Raw genomic sequence first — 19,346 nt, forward strand, 5'->3', positions numbered from 1 at the left:
ATATTCCCAAACCAAGGCCTCTCTTGGGGAAATGCATGATTTCTGCTGAAGTCAGAACTTACACTGGACATGCTTGATGTGTTTCCATGATCTTTGAGAGGCATCACTGGGGGCCACAGACTGTCGATCAGGCTGAAAAGCCTGGTGCGCCTGAGAGTGAGACACAAAAAGGGAAAGAGTGAGGAGGGAGGCACAAAAAAAACAAAACAAAACAAAAAAATGGTTGGGGGGTGGGTAAGGAGAAACTGGTGAATAAGGGACTTCAGTGAGAAGACTGAGAGTTTTCACTGCCAGTTTCACTTCCAGTGAAACATGAATCTGTTAAGACAGAGCTTGTTCTAACGTCACCTAGAATTAACAGACAACATGCTTGGGCTGGCAGAGCAGATACGCATAAAAACAGTTTTCACAAGCAGGTTGAGAGATTTTGAAGGGTGGGAAAACAGTTCACACCCTATGTAAATCACATTATCATTGTGGTGCAAAACTAACAACGCTAAGAAAAAAAGTGATTTCAAACGGCCACGTCCATAATGCTTGATTCATAACATTTGGCCTCTCTCAACACATCCTTAATCTCAGTAATGACAGATAATACTCCCGCATGACATTTCATTTACGTCAAACAGACATTAGCCCGAAGGATTCAACCATTAAGAGGGGAAAAGGCAAACTGGAGCAACTTCAACGGGAAACGTCAATCTCTTGATTCATTGTATGTTCTCTAAGAAGAATGTGCTGAGCTCAGGTTGGCCGGTCAATGTTACTTATTCATCCATGTGGGCGCTGTCATATCAGCCAGTGGTTAACAACCTGTTAGTCAGCCTGTAATCACAGGGTTTCTTTGTATGGAACCGGTTCTGCAGACCATTCAAGTCCAGTGAGGCCTGCTCAAGGATGAGTAACGACAAACTAACTTGAAAAGACTCATTCAAGACACTTTGATTTGACACTGAGCTCATATACTTGTTTAGAGAACATTTAAGTATGTTTGATTTACTACTTTAGGGTACAGCTGTGGTTTGTGCTGGTTAGTTATCTTCAGGTCTCGCCCTCCATCCTTACAGGTACAATTTTATCTTTATTTAGTTGGCACACATCCAAGAATATGCTACTTCCTGTGAAAATCACTCCTTCCAATAATGTCAGTGTTGACAGCGCAAACTAGCAATAAGTGACAGGGTGGCTTGTAATCTTTTGCTTAAAAAAAAAGATATTCAGCTAATAGTTGGGATGAGACAAAAGTAATGTTAGTATTTGTGAAGCTGGAGAGTTTTTTGACATTTTAGCTTGATGGGTTTTTAGGTTTTTCTTTTTTTTCCTTTTTAAATCAATGAACCAATTGAGCTCTAATAAATAATAGTTTGTATTTATGTGGTTTTTCTTGTATAATATTACTGCCTCTTAACTAATCTATTGGTTATGAACCTTCTTTGTGACAGTTTTTTTGTTTTGTTTTTTGTTTTGTTTCCACAACCCTCAAAGACTGATATTGTTAAAGGTATAGTTCATACATTTATTGGCTTTAATGTTGGGTTAGATGAGATGGTTCATACTCTAAGATTAAATATAAAGCTGCAGCCAGCAGCTGGTTAACTTACCTTAGCCTAAAAACTGGAAACGGGGGAAACCGCTAGCTTAGCTCTGTTCAAAGGAAACAAAATCCACCTCATCTGCTTCAAATCAGTAAGTATGTGTGTTACCATTTATTGGCTGGGTTCAGTAACATTGTGAAGTCTTGTTGTCACCATCAGGTCAATTAGAGATCTTCAGCAGGCGTTCAATGTTTAAGCAACCAAATAACCACAGGATAAACTGTAGAAAAGTCACAAAGTTTATCTGCATTGCATTTTTTTGCAACGTACATTAATATCATTCAAATGAATGAGGAGGGGTTGTGTTTTTTCATGCAGTGATTAGGTTGGACTAAATGCAGGCAGATTTTTTTTTTTAACTTTTGGAGAGAGCCAGGCTAGCTTCCCTCTGCTTCTAGTCTTTATGCTAAGCTAGGCTAGCTGTCTGCTGGCTGTAGCTTCATATTTAACAGATGGACACAAGGGTAGTATTAATCTTCTCATCTAACTCTTGGCAGGAAAGCAAATAAGTAAAATCTTTCCAAAATGCCAAACTATTCCTTTAAGGTATGAATTATTAGGATGTGTGTAGAGGTCCAGTAGTTTCTAAGAAACTGGGGAAAAAAATGAATGTCTGGTTTACTCCAGCTCCAACCAAACCCACGTGTTTTTCCACTTGAGCTAATACGACAGCCCATGTGTGAGCCCTGAAGATAGCCCATCCATCACAGTGTAGCCACAGACAACCTCCAGGGACCTTATAGGCTGTGGTAGCATTGAAAATACCAAGGATGTAAACATACCCCCAGCCTGTCTCTAAATGTTCCCATGGCACTTCTTCTAACTGCTTCTAATCTGGGATCTTGAATATGGAAACTCACAAGGGACACAGAGCATGCACCTCGGTATCATTTTACATGTAAACACAGTGGCACTGCTGGCAGGACAGCATAATAAGCTGCAAACATTAAATTGTCCTTGTATTGTCAATGTGGTTTTCAATGTTTACAACAGGATATTCAAGGCTAAAAATGGGGAATTTGCTGTGGTTTATAATAATGGAGATTCACACAGAAGGCAGTGTCCACATGTGTGTGATGGTTTAATTTGAGGTTCAATTGCTAGCTTACCAGCATTGTAATATCAGGGCCCATCTATCACAGGTTTTTACCCAGGGCTGTCGTCCTGGACGGCAAAAGAGCGAGAAAAGATAACCTCAGATATAGCAGAAATCCATATCACAACTTGGTATCGGTCGCAGGTTGAAGTTTACCTATGGCTGTGAACTGAGATTCAGGTGATAAGCTATCCTCATCTAGCGTGGAGTGATGAGTACACAGGATTGTGATGGTCTCACCTTTCTCGAGTCACCCGCTGCACCACTTTAATGCCTCTCAACACACAGGTCTTCCCCTGCCACTTCTGGCAGTAGTGGAGGAGGTCGTCCTTGCAGGGCAGCAGGTGCAGCTGGACCACGCTGAACATGCCGTAACTGTCCTGGACAAGAACACACAGCCTGGAGAAACACCACATGCAGAAACAAAATTAACAAAATTAGACTGATTTGATATGTTACTCTGAAGATTAATATTTATTATTCATGTGGAGTAAACATGAGTTTCTGTTTAAATTCAGTGTGTTTCTCAGCAAAATGCAATGTGTATATCCTAGAGGCCTTACAACAGTGTTGAAATTCCTTCCTCATAAAACATTTGCAAAACTGACTTTTTGACTATTCTAAGTACTGCATTGAGTACTAGCTTGTAGTCTTTTTCTTCACTGTCTTTCCTGGTGTATGGCAGCGCTTTTTTAACATGTTACTGTCAACCTGTAACTCAATCATGTAACAACACTGCTCCTTAGCGCTACTAGTGGTCAACAAACCCCATTTGGTAGCTTTAAAGTTTAGGATCATCATTTCATTTCTTTTTTTTTTTTTTTTAGTTTTTACAGATTTTTATCGACAAAACAACTAGAAGAGGATTTTCATGCGTAGTTTCTGTTTCCAAACATAAAAAAAGTTGCAATATTTTCTGTCCAAAGAAAAAGAGTACTATTCAGCACACTGAGCATTGAGTGCCACCAAAAATTTAAAGAAAGTTTAAATTGTCACTTTGTCACTTTTTGCTAGACAAAGTTCAAGAAGTTGTCCCTCTTAACTTTTCAAGCCAACGTGCACTTGAAGTCCTGAAAGTTCTCTGGACAATGCAAATTTAAACATCTGCTGTTTCAAAAATGCAAAAAACCGTTGGAACAAACAAGTAAGCTGACTCTCGTATGGTGCCTTTGTTCTGGCGGCACGTGCACCCTACTGAGGATTTACGCACAACCCATTTTTTCAATAGGCACCCTCAGGAGTAACACGATATTAATATATATAGAAAAAATATTCAATAAATAAATGCTACTACTACAAGTATTTGTTTAATTATTTGTGTTGAACATACTACTGTAACCCAACTGTGTTGTTGTTTTCTTTTTTTTTTAACACTGATCACAGTGACACACAAAAAAACAGTTAAGGGTTAGTCGTGACATTTGTTAGGGTGTTAACACTGGCTGGTTCGACAGGCTACTGCTGACAGAAAAGACCTTTGGCCTACAAAGTTGTGAGGCAGTGAACTGCAGTATATTCCCTCACCCTGCTGCTCCCAGTGAGCATACAGCCTGAACTGCTATAGGCTCCAGTATCTCAGTAAGTCAAGCCCAGACACAGCCCTGTACAAGCCCCGAGAGTAAACAGTGGAGTTCATATCCCCTGGTTTGACAAGCAACGTCCAGGGAAGAAGAAATAAACAGGGAAGAGGGAGGGAGGACTGTCAACGTGCCCATCATGCATGTGCATGCATGCGCATATCCCAGACACTAGGATCGTTTTGAGACTGTTTTCAACCACCTGATAGGCCTATAAATGTCCTCTGTTGGTAAACATGGGGTCTGTCTGTGTTTGCTTTGAGAGACCTGGAAATAGATATCTAAATAACATTCCTGACATGACTTCTGGTGGCGTAAGCCGATGTTTTAACCAAGATTATTCCCAGTTGTTTGCTTACTTCACAATCCAAAATCAGACCTATACAACGCCTTGTTAAAACAACAAGGAAGATTTAACATACAAAAAAAGTTCTTTAACCTTCAAGCATCATCCGTAAACACAAGTGCAAAGTTCAAAGTGTAAAGTGAATGTACCCAGCCCCTTTTACATGGATGGTATTTATCACAGCAACGATGAATCATTTCTTGACACGAAAAAAAGAAAAAATCAGAAGATGCCTCAAAACAGTATCATTCCTGAAAGGCAAACGTAAACACATTCTTTTAAGACAACACTTACTACTGTAGGAGTGAGCTACAGTCCTATGATGAACCCTGTCATAAAAATTGTAACCAATAGGCTGCAACCTACAAAAAAAAGACAAAAAAGAAAAAAAAGAAAAAAGAAAAATAATTCGCAGTCAGCAACTTCAAGTCTGAAACCTAAAGAAATTCAATTTAGACTTATAAAGAGAAAGCTGAATTTCTTCACACTTGAGCATCTGGAACCAGCGAACGTTTTTGGATATTTTGTTTGATAAATTACTTTCGATTGATTATCAAAGTTTTGTCGACTTCTGACAACTGACTAAACAGTGGTTTGCTTTGATTTCACTTCCTGTCCAGTCCGCCCCAAAACAGCTCTATGGGGTTTAAGTCTGAAGACTGTGCTGTAAGGTTGGGCCATGTCTATTGAATTGGCATGTGATTATAAAAAAAAACATTTTAAATACTTGTCATAACCATGTAATAATGGCGTTGACAAACGTGGTCGCTAAACAAGGTACCACTTTGCCCACATGGCAGCACTTTGGTCGTTAGCCAAACTCAAGAGGACAGCCAAGAGACCCTGTGTACAGAAGTAATGTGTTTTCTATTAAATGTACATGATTTTTCAGTTTTTGCTGACCTTTTTTTTTCTTCATTTAAACTTTGCTCAGTTTACCTCTGACCTTTGTATCATTTAAGGTTACTGGACTTGAACGGATGAATATTTCAATAAAAATGTTGGGGTGTTCTAAAACCTTTGACTGGTAGTGTAAACACACTTTCACTTTAAGTTGAGCTTGTATGAACTTGAAAAAAACTTAGTGTGAAAGCTGATAAGAGACTTGACAGACAAAAGAAAAGCGTGATGAGACTTGTGGTGGTATCAACTTGACATCAACAACCAAAGCACTATTCAGTACCTCCTTTTAGCCGTTCACAACCCCACTTCCTCAAACAGTGACCCCTCACTTCTAAAAACCTCTGCCATAGGCCAGTTTTAGTCACAGACCATTTTCAGGAATTTGTTATTGTGAGCGATCACAGAAAATTCTCAGCAACTCAGGTTTCTTTCCAGGAACTACGATCCACTGAGTCTGTGCAAACACATACACACATGCTCCTTCACACACACACACACACACACACACACGCATACACACACACACACAGTCACACTGTGTACACATGCAAGCCCACGCACATGAACATTACTTGGCAACACACTAAGTAAGCGACCCACACATTGAGAATACAGCAGAGAGGCCTCATTGGTGGGGGGGCTGACAGGCGGGATTCCTTCCTATGCGTTGTCCACCAATCAGTGCAGGCAGAGCGATAAACACGGTTGTAACAGGATCCTTGCAGCACATTGTGTTCCTTCTCCACCAAGAAAAAAAACAACTAGCCTCTCCTCACTTCCTGCAAACAGTTAATCTTCTTGTTTATTCTACTCTGAATTTACGGGAACTTAACATCTTCTTCAGGCATAAATATCATACTGGCCTCTCTCCCCTGTGTGTTAACACAGAGGCTAAACAACAAAAGGATCAAATAAGCATGCTGACCAGGGGAGTGAGTCATAGAGGCTGGGGACACAACATGAGAGGTACAAACTGTCCTTGTCTTTATACAGAATGAGGCCAGTGGGCTGCGAAGTAAACTACCCTGCTCTCCACAGAGCAGGCATGCATCCTGGAAAAGTACTTAAAGCAACACAATGTACCAAATGTTGTTATTTCTGTGCAGCAATTCACACCAAAACCTTTCATGAAAAGGCACAAAAGTTAGAGGGGTTCAGGCATTTAGTTACTTAAATATGTCGCTATACTATAGAAAAAACAAGATAGTAAAAAACGAAAAAAAAATATAGGAAAGCAGACAGATAATACAAATTCAGGACTCTAGACAATGTTGTGATTTGTCACAAGATGCAGGATGGTCACCCAGATATTCTGAACTCGAGCCCTCGTGATCACCTCCTAACCTCTGCCCCACCTCCATCCTTTCACTACCAACCGAGCCTGTTGAATCCGGTCGAGTTAGAGAGAAACGGAGGAAAGGGCGGGAGAGTTTCCGGTCAGAGGGCGGCGTTTGTTTACCAGCCGCAGAAGCAGCATGGTAGGAGCAAGTGTCATATTACAACCGCTGCTCATTTAGTCAGTTAGCCTGTCAGCTGACCAGGGCTCTCCTCCCTTCACCACAGAGTGCCCCTTGGGCCCCTCCACTCAGGGAAACCAATACTTTACTTTTATTACTCAGCAAAGGACAAAAACAACAAGCCTGGGGAGGGCCAGGCAACTTCTGGACTTGCTTCAAATAGAACAGTCACTGATTCATTAACTATAACAAGACCACTCGAGTAAACCTCTAAGTCCTTTCAACACCACAGGGCACTTTAAACAGCTTGTACTGGATACAACAGACACTTCTTTTTTATCAAGATAAGAATGATAATATGACATATATCACTACACTAATTATTATTTTTATATCAACAATGGAAACAATAACAACATATAATGTTAACGGTGTCACTCAGTGACAAACCCACAAATAATTATCATCCAACTCTGCAGTTCCCCCTCAGCTCAACAGAGCATTTAGCGTCTTTTAGTCCACAGCCAGCCCCGCGCTGTACGTCAGGCTGACACTTTTACCGACTAGCTGGTGAACATAGAGCATTTAGTGGCTACAGAGTAAATTTCATTTGTTAGCTGGCCAGGAACACGACTACAAATAAATGCTAATGTTACTCCATATGTTTGGAATATGTAAATAGGCAACTGTTGGCTAACATATTCATCATAACAACCATAAGCTGACGTTATCTAAGTGTTGTGTTTACAGCTTGTTGCACTGCCACCAAGTGGCCCTAAAAAAATAAAATAAAAATGAAAATAAACAAATAAAATAGATGAAGTAAGGTTTAAAATAAAAGTCAAATTCTAGAGCTGCAACTAACCTTTACTGCCATTACAGATTGATCTGCTGATTAATTTCTTGATACCTCATTTCGTCTATAAAATGTCCGAAAAACTGCAAAAAATGCACGCTACAGCCCAATGTGACGTTTTCAAATCTCTTGTTTGGGCCAACCAACCCGAAGACAGTTTACAACCATGCATCACAATGAAAAGCCTAAAATCCTCACATTTGAGAAGCTAGAACCAGCAATAGAAAAACACTTGACATGATTACTCAATTATCAAAATAGCTCGCAATTCATTTTATGAAGGTTGACTGATTGATTAATCGACTCTATAAAGCTCTATAAATTAAATTTCTTTTCAGAGAATATTAATGCAAGGTCCAGGCTTCAACTTCAGATAAAGTAACCAAAACTAAAATAAAGCTTACCCCGTCCCACTAAACTGTGCATATTTTGTAATGCTAATGCTGATAGGAATGACATTTTACATCCATAATAAAACATACTTTACTGTTTAACTTTTGAACATCAAGATTAAAAAAAAAAAAAGAAAGCTGTTCCACCCAGTGGAGTATGAGTGGGCACAAGTTGAACTCTGTTTGCTAGTGCATGAGATTCTGAAAACATCATGCTGTCTTTCCTGAGTCTTAGCCAGAAACTCTCAGAGGGGCTGGATTCAATTAGAAGTATTTGTGTCCTTTGTCAAGCAATGCCATATGGCTGGAGACAGAGTGAGCACTTTGTGGGGCCGGCTGCTCTGTGAACAATAGCTAAACCACTGAGACACAATCTGCCACCAAGGAGAAGCCTGCAAGGCCTGAGACCAAGGAAACCAGCATGCAACTTTTACAAAAAGAGTAATTTATATTGTGGAAGAGAAACATACACAGGAGATAAAATGTGATTCATTTTTCCCAGTCTCTCTTGGCTTCAAGTACAAAACCAAAGGCCTCATTGGGCCGCCAATTATCAGCTTGTCCAACAGTACCTGGTTTTCCCTTTCTCTGCTGGAGGAGGAGCTGAAGAGGATCTGGAGGGAACTCTGGGTTTGAGGATGGACACAGCAGAGCTGTCAGGCACAGGGATGGAGAAAACTCTCTGAACCACCACCTCCACATCCTGCCCAACACAGCCGGCCTGGCCCAGTCCCTCAATAGCTTCCAAGAGAGAAAGGCAGTGTCTTGTCAAAATCCCTGGACCTCCAAAACTGCACAAAGCATCAGAAACAGCGACCTGGAGAGAAGAAAACAGGATATGAGATAATACTTAACAATAAGTATATATAGCAGTTGAATCAATTAGTTGGCTAATGAGTTGATTGCAAGAAAATCATTCAACATTTTAAGTAATTTTAAACAACATTTTACTGGTATCAGCTTCTGAAATGTGAATTATTTGCTGGATTCATCTTCTCTGACATTTTTTGACAATTGAATATTTGGGGTTTTCGACTATAAGTCAGCTATTTAAAAAAAACTAAACTTTTTCTGACATTTTATAGCCCAAATGAATAAACTATTGGTTAAGGGAATAACTGTCAGGTTGAATGGTAATCAAAATAATAATTACAGTTCCACAGCACTTCCACTGAAACCACAGAGAGATAGTTAAATTAGACTTATTTCCATTTGCATAACCCAGTTTTGCTTCAATAGTGTGTAAGCTTAGCTCATGCTCTTGTTTATGCAACTTACTGCACAAGCACAAACTACTAATTTGCCATAACACAGTAATATGCACCGGGTTTGATGTCAACAAAGATCCTAATCATTTCATTGCTTTGTATTGGAAATCTGCTTCAAAATAAGGGTGTGGCCACTGATACCATGTTTTTCGTGTGTCTTGATCACTTCGTTAATTTCTAGATTCAGATTTAGGGAATCAAACATGCATGTAAATCAACCACTTGTGATATTGCTACAACAGAGACTGAATGCACCTGCAGCTGTCAGGTATGGGCTGGATGCTCCACGTCTGTTATTCTTTGTGTAGAAAAACTGTAAAATGAACCCAATGAACCCTGCGGCAAAACCTGCTGTTCACACAGTTGCACCTGTGACTTAGTAAGTACGAACTTATTAAGTATAGTGCAGCGAGTGTCCCATGGTGCAATGATTCAATTTCATTTTTATAGACATAAACAACTATACCCAAGCTGAATCTTATGGCTGGAAGCCAAACGATCCTGCAAGCAACACACTGATGGTGACATCACAGCACTGGCGGTGTTTATATGCTAATTTATTGGACTGATGTCAGTTGTCTCACAGTAATTGATCTTGCAATTAAAGTGACTGAAAAGAGTTTAGGAGGCAAGATAAAGGTTTTAAAAAGTTTGTTTAATGTCAGAGAGTGGCAGCTAAATTTTGAAGCATACACACCTGTTTGGCATCGGCCTCTGCGGTGGTCCTGCACACCTCCAGCAGTCCAAATATTTTACCCAAATAATACGGCATGCATCTCTCTGCTGAGAGCAGGCTTCTTGAGACGGACATGCTGGCAGGTTTGGAAGCAGAGAAGACTTTCTGGCTGAAGTGTGTGTTCAGAATAATATCACAACTGAAGCCCTCTACAGAAAGACGTTGCCTAAAAGAGACAAAGTTCATCAGTTTTAGATTCAGAGTATAGCAGTTGGTTGAGTGCTTTTGTTACATTCTATACCTCAACTCTGCACTTTCTTATTGTATGGCACAAAAGAACTGAGATTGGTATCTTGAATTCATCATGAAATTAAACATCTTTAAGGTGTTGGGCAATGATAAACTGTGTGTTGAGATTATATTGATAACAGACGCAAAACTCAGATTTTACATAAAATGGAATAGGTTGTTGCACAAATGTAGGGGGGCTGACAGCTCCAGACTGTTTGAATGTCAAACTCAGATAAGGTGCCAACCACCTCCACAGGGCTGTTCACTGTGTAAATGCATTAACCTCCTTCAAGGCAACTTAAAATACACAACTGATGTATTTGTCCTCTTTTTACTGGGGTAAAACATCATTTTTGTGAGAATTGAGGTTCTTCTTAAAAGGCTACACCTCGAAGCCCTGCACAGCTTGATTGAAAACACTTTCCAAATGTGACATCATCTGTGGAAAAATACTTCAACACCCGACATAATCAAACAGGCTGAGGGTTTGCTGATGAAAAACACAAAATAAAATCCACAGACTGCAAACGTGTAGCCCCAAAGGCTCTGGTGCTACGCTTCAATTTTACCGATACCAGCCTAGATTTCACTCATCTGTGTGTGCCAAGAAGGAAACGCTGAAGTTCTCCTTAAAAACGTAGGAAACATTTCTGGTCAAGTATCTTAGCTCATCCAGGCAAATAACACACCTGAGTGATACGGAGCCTGAGAGTAAAAGGATTTGAATAACGGCCAGATAATTACATGGCACATTGTTTGTAGTCAAGTTTGAGTTACGACTTAATTTTTTCCACATGTGAAGAAGATAATGGTGTGATGATGGCTTATCACTGACTCAGAGCCAAGTGCACTCCGTGACTGGAACTGCCGTACACGTCTCAGCTTGCCTCAGAACTGGGGTGATAGATGAACCAGAGAAATTAAACACACAGATAGGTGGGGAAAAAAAACGATTTGTTTGGACATACAATGATAACACGGGAGAAGATTATTTAGAAAACTAAATTAAATTATTATTTACACACAGCCGCCAGCTTTAGGTACACCTTGCTAAAACAGAATGTAGTCGAGTGTGACTTTTATTAAGGTTATAAAGTTTAGTTTTGATTAAAACTATTTTAGAGAGGTACTGATTTAATTCTATGGTCATTTTGGAGGCTGTAGTTAGTCATTTTGTTGAAGTTTATTGTGATACTCATTAAGTGTAAATACTGTGTCCTTATGCAAATCAAAAGTGGTCATTACGAATTATAATTACATATAGAAATTATGTATGCAAAATTAAAAATATTTAAATGCGTAGATGGTTGAACATACCAACACACAAATCTGCACAAACTACAGTCTAGAAATAAATCAACAACTTTTTGACACTAAAGTTTGAAACTGAAAATTATAGTTAAACTTCACACAGGTAGAAGTTTTATTGCAGTGTTATTGCCGCTAGTTACATTAGACTGTACATACAGTTCTTTACATTGTTTCCATTCCGTGTAGTTATGTAGTTGAGCAAGTTGAATAACAATATTATGCTTTCACCAAATCCAGTACCTACTACCTTCCCATGCTGGTGCAGACACAAGCATGACTCATCCATTAGTCAGTCAACTGAAAATGAATCCATTGATGTTTTGACAGTCAACAATTTTGAGTCATTTATATGTAAACATTTGCTGGTTACAGCAGTGGTACAGCCTCCACCCATGGCTGTCCACAGGGGTTATTGATGTTGACAAATACATTAATGAACACTTATATCTTTATATTGCTTATAAATGCTACATAGGAGAAATTAAAGAAAGTGAATACAATTTAAAGAGCTCTTAACTTATGGTATAGACGTTTTCATTATTTCTGAGTCTATATTATAGACTCAATACTTAGTCAGAGAAGGTAATAAATAATAGTAATAATGAAAAAATTGGAATTCCAACCAGTCCAATTGTAGTTAAAAAGGCATGTCAATTCTTGAGTTATGAGCAAAAATTTGTTTTGTGTGGTCACAGTGACCTTGACCTTTGACCTCTGACCTCCAACATCTAATCAGTTCATCTTTGGGTCTAAGTGAATGTTTGTATCAAATTTCAAGAAAGTCCCTCAAGGTGTTACTGAGATATCACGTTCATGAGAGTGGGACGGGATACAGAGGACGGAAAGACAACATGTAAACATAATGCCCTCCGGCCACGGCTGTCACCGCCACAGATGCATAAAAAGATCCGCAGTGTGAGCAGATATCCATAAAATACTTCCAGACCGAGTAGTTGTTGAAACCCTACCATCTTATTTTACAATGGAAACCTTTGGTAAATCCAAGAGATGAAAAGTAACATTAGTACAATTTTGAGATGCTTGCATTTTACTAAAACATTTCCATTTTATATTACTTTGATTACTATACTTCTACTCTGCTACATTTCAGAGGAAAATAGTTTGTTTCACTAAACTTCTCTGACGGATATCTTTATTTTCCAGTTTAAAGTTTTATTTAGAAAACAAATGAGTTTATAATACGTGATTTAAATATTATACACTAAATTATCCAAACTCCACTTCAACCAAGCATGACATTAAAGTACTGCATACATGTCGATGCATCACTATTATTGATCCAATATAAAAATATACACCAGGGTGATTTGGCATAATGAGTGCTTTTACTTTTGATACTTTAAATGCTTTTAAGTAAAATATTGAACGAAGGACGACTCTTAGTTTTGTCTTTCATAGTGCAGTATTGCTATGTAGTAAATGCTATGAATATTTCTTTCATAACTGCTGTTCCTGTTTCCAAACATAATACATACATACATACTGACTTATCTCACCTATGACTAACTCAAAACAACAACTCATGTTATGATAAACGCCTGTTAAGAACTTTTATCGGTTCAATATCTAAGCAGATATCAGTCATCAGTAGAAGCTATACTTCAGTGTTAGTAGAGCAGAACGTACTGTTCACAGGAACAGGTACAACGCCCGTACAGGAAGTGTGACCCCACTGTGAGCAGGTGAGTGGGCAGCTGTCATCATCAGACAGGTAGCCGGGTTAAGGAGTGGCCCTGGCTGCTGGCGTCACAGCCTGTAAGTGAATAATCCCTGCAGGTATTTCCGCTCAGTCCTCAGCCCACTCACAACAAGGCGTGGGAGGGGGGAGGAGCCAACCTACTCACTGCAGGAATTACGGGGGAGGTTCAACCCTCGAGTGTCACACAGGAAACTCATAAGAGGAATTTTACCAGCCATGCTGATGCTCTAAATTCTGGGTTTTTCCACTTTGGCCTGTCCTGTAGCTGTAAAAGTTGGACAAACTATTATCTCTTCACAGATTATTTAGCTTGTCATCAGCTTTTCCTGGTGATAATGTTTGTATTGTTATGATTTAGAGTCTTTTTATTGAGTTAAATTATTGATTGATTTAAAATGTAAACCAAATGCTGTTAACTTCTGAAAGTAATTTACACTAACAGAGAGGATTAAAGAATGCATGTTCACATGAAAAGTAATTCTTTGAAAGTATAAATGGGTGTGTTTTTTTCTTTTGAGGGTGGGTGGGGGAGGGGGTCTCAACTCTATTTTCTAATTTCAGGAATAGAATACAACATGGAAGGAGAGGTGCAAAAGCCAATGATACTCTCAAACCACCATGTGTTTTCAATCTCAGCCCTCTGGCTCCCTCCACTCTCTACTCCCAAATGCTCCAAAAAATAATCCTACTGTGTTTTTTCCCCGGCTTGCTGGAAATGACCTAACTACTGCCAGGAAGAGGAATGTGAAGCATTCCCTGGAGCTGTTCGTGACGTCAGAGCGCAGAGGAGGCCCCTGCGCTTCCGCCAGCCTGGATATTCCAGAGCACATTCAACGCAAACTCCCAACAGCTGGAGTCAACTGTTGCTGCCTCGCGCCAACTCCAAAACAATCCCGAAAACACCCCCCTCCCACCCCCCCACCTCCTGCTCCATATGTGAGGGATCGTTCTTCACATCTGGGCCTTTGCTGCTTACTCTTGTGAGCTGAGAACACAATGATGATACTTAAAAACCCAAATAATTAATTTTAATTATGATTGCTACAGAATTATCATTAAACTGGTGTTTTTCAATGTTTAATGAGCATATTCATCTGCAGTCCACCACTATGCCTCCTCAGCATTATTTTGTGAGTGCATGTCAGTCTTGTATTGTGTAACTGCCTGTTACACTGTCTTTTTTGTGTAGTTTTTGATCGCCTGCCAAGAGATGAGTAAGTTTGAAATCAAAAACAAGGAAATGCAAGAAAAAGTTTCAGTGACCGGAATTGAATGTTTTAACTTGGAACTTGTTTCTTCTTCTCATTGCTGAAATAATAAATCGATTAGTGAATCAACAGGAAATGAATCAGCAAGTATTTTGATAGCTTTTCAACTCTGAGGATTGTTTTTTAATTTTCTCTGTTTTACATCGTTGTAAACTGAAAATCTCGTCAGTGTGAATACGTCATCTTGAGCTTATGACATACATTTTTCTCTACTGACCAAACGATTACTAGGAAATGCACTTATCAGTGATCCTTAATACTGTATCTTACAAAATCAAAGTTTTCCTGCAGTTGGTGCTTTGACAGCTGCCAATTTCAGACCCTGCTGACTGCACTACAGCTCCAAATATCCACATCTAACCACTTATGTGTGTGTATGCACAAAATGTGATTTTCTTTTAAACATCCTATGTAGAATGGAGTGGTGCTGTGCTCATGGTCTGAACCAGCGTTGTTGAGATGAGATGCTGCTGTCATTTTGTTTAGTCTGTGCTGTTAGACTTGTTTATATGTTTATTTCTTGTGTTTGTGTTCATTTCTCTTGAAAAGAAAAGTCTCTAAAAAAAAAAACTTAATTTACATCTTCTTCCTACCTAAAAAAAATTCAGAATCTATGAATACACAAACTTTAAGAGTCTGTATGTGCACTGCAGGTTTCACATTTCCACAGCGTTCTAAAATTCTGCACATGTATCATTCTGCACATTCAGGGTCAAACATCCAGGTGAAGTAACAATATGATAATCACATTTCTGAGTGGACTTTAAAGGGTGACACGTATTGCATCCTCTCACCATGGCGGGTATATGTGGACGATATCTCTGGGCGCAGGAATCAGCTGGGCTGCAGTCGCTCTGTTGAAAAACACCAGCATACGAGCTCTCTCCTCAGAAACAGGGTTACTGTGTTGGTGGCCCTGTCCGGGGGGTTGGTGGTGCTCACAGAGCGCCAGTTGCATGCTGCACTCCTCCTGAACCTCCAGCACCTCCAGCACCAGCACACCAGGCCTGTCCACTGGAGAGCAGAGCAACAACAACACAGATGTTGAGTGTGTGCCTGTTTCAGTGTGTGTCTGCGTACAGAGTGTACTTGTGCTCTCACGGACCCCTGCTCCCTGTGGGACTCATTATGCATTACGAGAGTAATTCACTTTTAGCATCAGAACAATTTGCACTGCATAACTGTGAAGCTGTTAGTGACTCAGGCTGAGGTGGATATGAAACGGAGTAAATCCCACTGGGTGGATGTGCAAATGTTTGGAATTTTACCACGGCTCTGACTGTACTTTTGGCCTGGACAATAAAGTCGACAGATAATTGAGAAGAGCAAATCAAGACACTGCCCTGAAGCTATAAATCAAACTCAGATAAAAGAGCAACATGGCTGTATGTAAAGTTTGTGTAAACTTGATTACACTGAATTGTGAAAACTGCAACAAGAGAGCTTTGCAGTTTAGTGTCTCTGTATGTTAATCCCTGACTTTCGCGGGGGGGGTGGGGGCATTTTTAATATGATATGCGTAAATCGCTGGAGAGCTTTTGAGTTTTAACATGCATTTGTCCAAACATGAATGTTAAGTGCTTCATTTGTGGCTCAGTGCATTTAGGTCCCACATTACAAAATCATCAGAACAACCTCAGGTAGCGGGCCAAGACGAGATAGTACCCGAGTCCTCCTCCTGACCTATAATGATGTGATAAGTCGCAGGCAGAGCATTATGTCAGGAAACAAATCAAGGCCTCCTACACGTGATTGTGCGAGTGCTGTTACATCACACTCCAAAATTACTACAACAAAGATAAACAGGTGCCCTACAAGAGTATGATCTAGTTGTGTAACAGTGTTGTTATTATTAACAATGTGCCAGGAAGTGGAATAGTTGAAAATGAACAAACATGCTACTACTTTTTTTTTTTTTTTTTAAAGCCATCTGACTTTAATACTGATAATAAAAAAATGAAGTCAAGTTAACATAACCCGCCACATTTTAACCCTGTGTTAAACTCTTCATGCTAATCAAACCATTGACTGACCACAAATTCTTAAGCTGCATCAAGTGGGTGTATTCCTTTTCCACAATCAACTGTCACTGCTTGTGTCCTATTATAAAGAGATACTTAAAAAACGACAAAACACAAGTGCTTTGGTACACCACGGAAAGGAAAAAAGAAAAAAACAAAACAAAAAGAACTAGGCAGCCGTTTCCTGTCACCTACATACTGACTTCACAGTTCGGAGCCAGTGATCAGCCTACAGCCAGCACTTCCTCAGTGTGGCCTCTCCATGCGATCACAAAAAAGAAAAAAAAAAAAAAAAATCATCACACCTGCTTAGAGAGAGGGCTTCATCCCACTCACAAATCAAAGTTCATTGTTAAATTTGAACATTGACTCTGAGGTGTGTGTGTGTGTGTGTGTGTGTGTGTGTGTGTGTGTGTGTGTGTGTACGACATCCTGATGTGATGTTAAAATGCAGTAGGTTGGTCTAATGTGGATCACCTGTTGTTGTTGTTGTTGCTGAGGTGTCAGAGATGGACTGGTGCCTCCAGAAGCTGATAGCTGACCTCTGTCTGCACTGGAGTCGATTCAGCCTCTCAGCAAAACCTCCGCTGTGCCCCACACACACACAGATGTAGATGATGTTATGTGATAAACTCACACTTGCAAATACAACCTGAAGAAATGCAGAATGCAAAGGAAAAAAAAAAAAAAAGTTCTGATGCAGGCAACATGCTGTCGAAGACTACAGATAGCCATCTGTCAGATTTACAGGGGCTTGTAGACGGCAGTGACATTTAGCACCCACATCATGACACCAGGTGTCCCTTTCATCAGCAGTTCTGGTGTGGAAACATTGCAGCCAAAGTCTGACTGTCATCTGGCATATATGTCTTGTCTAGTTTTTCTGCTCCTATTATAAAGCAATACACTATAATGCTTGTACACACTCTCTGGCCGCTTTATTCAATACAACAGACCTGCCACAAACTGTACATGTATAAAGATGATCATGTTTGAGAAATTTTTAGGACTTTCTGAACTATATGTATAAAGAGGTTGTAGTTAGTGGTGGTGTTGACTGCATCATATCCAAATGTGTTTCCAATATTCTTCCCCCCTCATGTTTGTAAATGGGGTGGCCAAACAGAAACACCTCTAACTATAAAGTATTTCAGTTACAAACTCGATGATAAACACATAAACATATAGTTTAATTTAAACCTCTCTGACAGTGTCAATCAAAACTGAACATTATTATCTTTGTAAATGAGGAATTTATGGCTGAGCTGTCGTATTGGCCTCCATTAGATTTTACAGGTGTACCCAATAAAGTGGCCACTGAATGTGCGTGTGTGTGTGTGTAACATGAGTGCACTTCCACTCAGACTGATTCACATTAGTAAGTACAGTTTCTTCATTAATATTCTTGTGTAATGTCATAAAATTCTATGTTTAGCCATCGTCATTTACATTCATTTAGTCTTATCAGGCTGCTGACTCAGCTTTTTGTCTCACTGAGTTAACACAGATTTTAAATTTGGGGAAAAGGAGGCAACAGTAGCATTGGATCAGGAATTGACTAGCCTGAGTTGAGATATCTAAATTGGTATCACAAGAGAAAAAAAAAAAAGCGAAAACATGATTTTCCAACCTTAGAAACTTTCTTTTCTTTTTGGCGGAGTCTTCAGGAGTCTTGGACTGCCTTTCAAGTGGTTTCTGAGGTGTCTGCAGCATCGCCTGAGCAGATCTGACCCAGTCACTGACTGACCTTCTGCTGCCCTCACCAGTTTGGAGAGGAGAGCTCTCAGAGTCCAGTCTGCTCAGGGTCATTGTGTCACCAATATTTCCTCCATCAGACACGTAGCCTGAGATCTCTGGCTCCGCCACCTAGGCATAAAGCAATAATTACAAATGAATCAAGTTGCCAATAATAATAATAATTCTAAAATTGATGATAATTATAATATGACCCAGTTTTGAAATATGTCATGTTTGCATGAATTTCAACGTTTTAAAGTGTTAAATTATAGATAATCAGGGGATATATTAAATGTTTGAAATGGCCTCAGCAATTTAATTATGAGTTATTCGAGATGAAATACAATCAATAACATATTCAGGCAGTGGATATGATACACTGATACACTGACAGGCTGATTAATTCACAAGACATGGTAACGAAACAATCTTTTTTGCTGTATCACTGGTAAATACACCTGAGGGAATCAGTTCTCATGGAAAAATCCATGAGAAACCTGAGTTCTTGTCATGTGCTGACAAGACCAGCATACCAGGCTCTGTCAGCCAACGTGCTCTCTTATTTGAATCAACTTGACCCTGCTAGGCAGAGTGCCAGCAGACGTCACACTCTAACCAGCCACAGAGAAAAAGGAACACTATGTTCCTGGCCCCGGCTCAAAAATGTTTTCACCCGGCACTGAAAGCATTGTAAGTGCACAGCTCAGTTCAGTCTCATCCATTCGCATGTTTTCCTGAACAAACAGTAGTAAAAAGACTTTTATAGTCCCGCTATGTTGACACGGCCCTGATCTGGCAAAAACCTGATGTGGTGGAGGTTGTACTTCAGGGA

General features: G+C 39.7%; 1 protein-coding gene across 1 annotated transcript in view; it reads right to left on the reverse strand.

Annotated features, from left to right (window-relative positions):
• spidr (scaffold protein involved in DNA repair) overlaps positions 1 to 19,346 on the reverse strand; it is a 36,156-nt gene that overhangs the window by 11,216 nt on the left and 5,594 nt on the right. The window contains exons 6-12 of the mRNA XM_056390979.1: positions 18,408 to 18,643; positions 17,255 to 17,364; positions 15,551 to 15,770; positions 10,188 to 10,392; positions 8,795 to 9,039; positions 2,932 to 3,090; positions 63 to 150 (exon numbers count right to left, since the gene is read on the reverse strand). Of these exons, the coding sequence (XP_056246954.1) occupies positions 63 to 150; positions 2,932 to 3,090; positions 8,795 to 9,039; positions 10,188 to 10,392; positions 15,551 to 15,770; positions 17,255 to 17,364; positions 18,408 to 18,643 (1,263 nt within the window). The remainder of the gene's footprint in view (positions 1 to 62; positions 151 to 2,931; positions 3,091 to 8,794; positions 9,040 to 10,187; positions 10,393 to 15,550; positions 15,771 to 17,254; positions 17,365 to 18,407; positions 18,644 to 19,346) is intronic.

The sequence above is a fragment of the Seriola aureovittata genome, chromosome 12 (assembly GCF_021018895.1).
Source record: "Seriola aureovittata isolate HTS-2021-v1 ecotype China chromosome 12, ASM2101889v1, whole genome shotgun sequence".
In the NCBI taxonomy this organism is placed as follows: Eukaryota; Metazoa; Chordata; class Actinopteri; order Carangiformes; family Carangidae; genus Seriola; species Seriola aureovittata.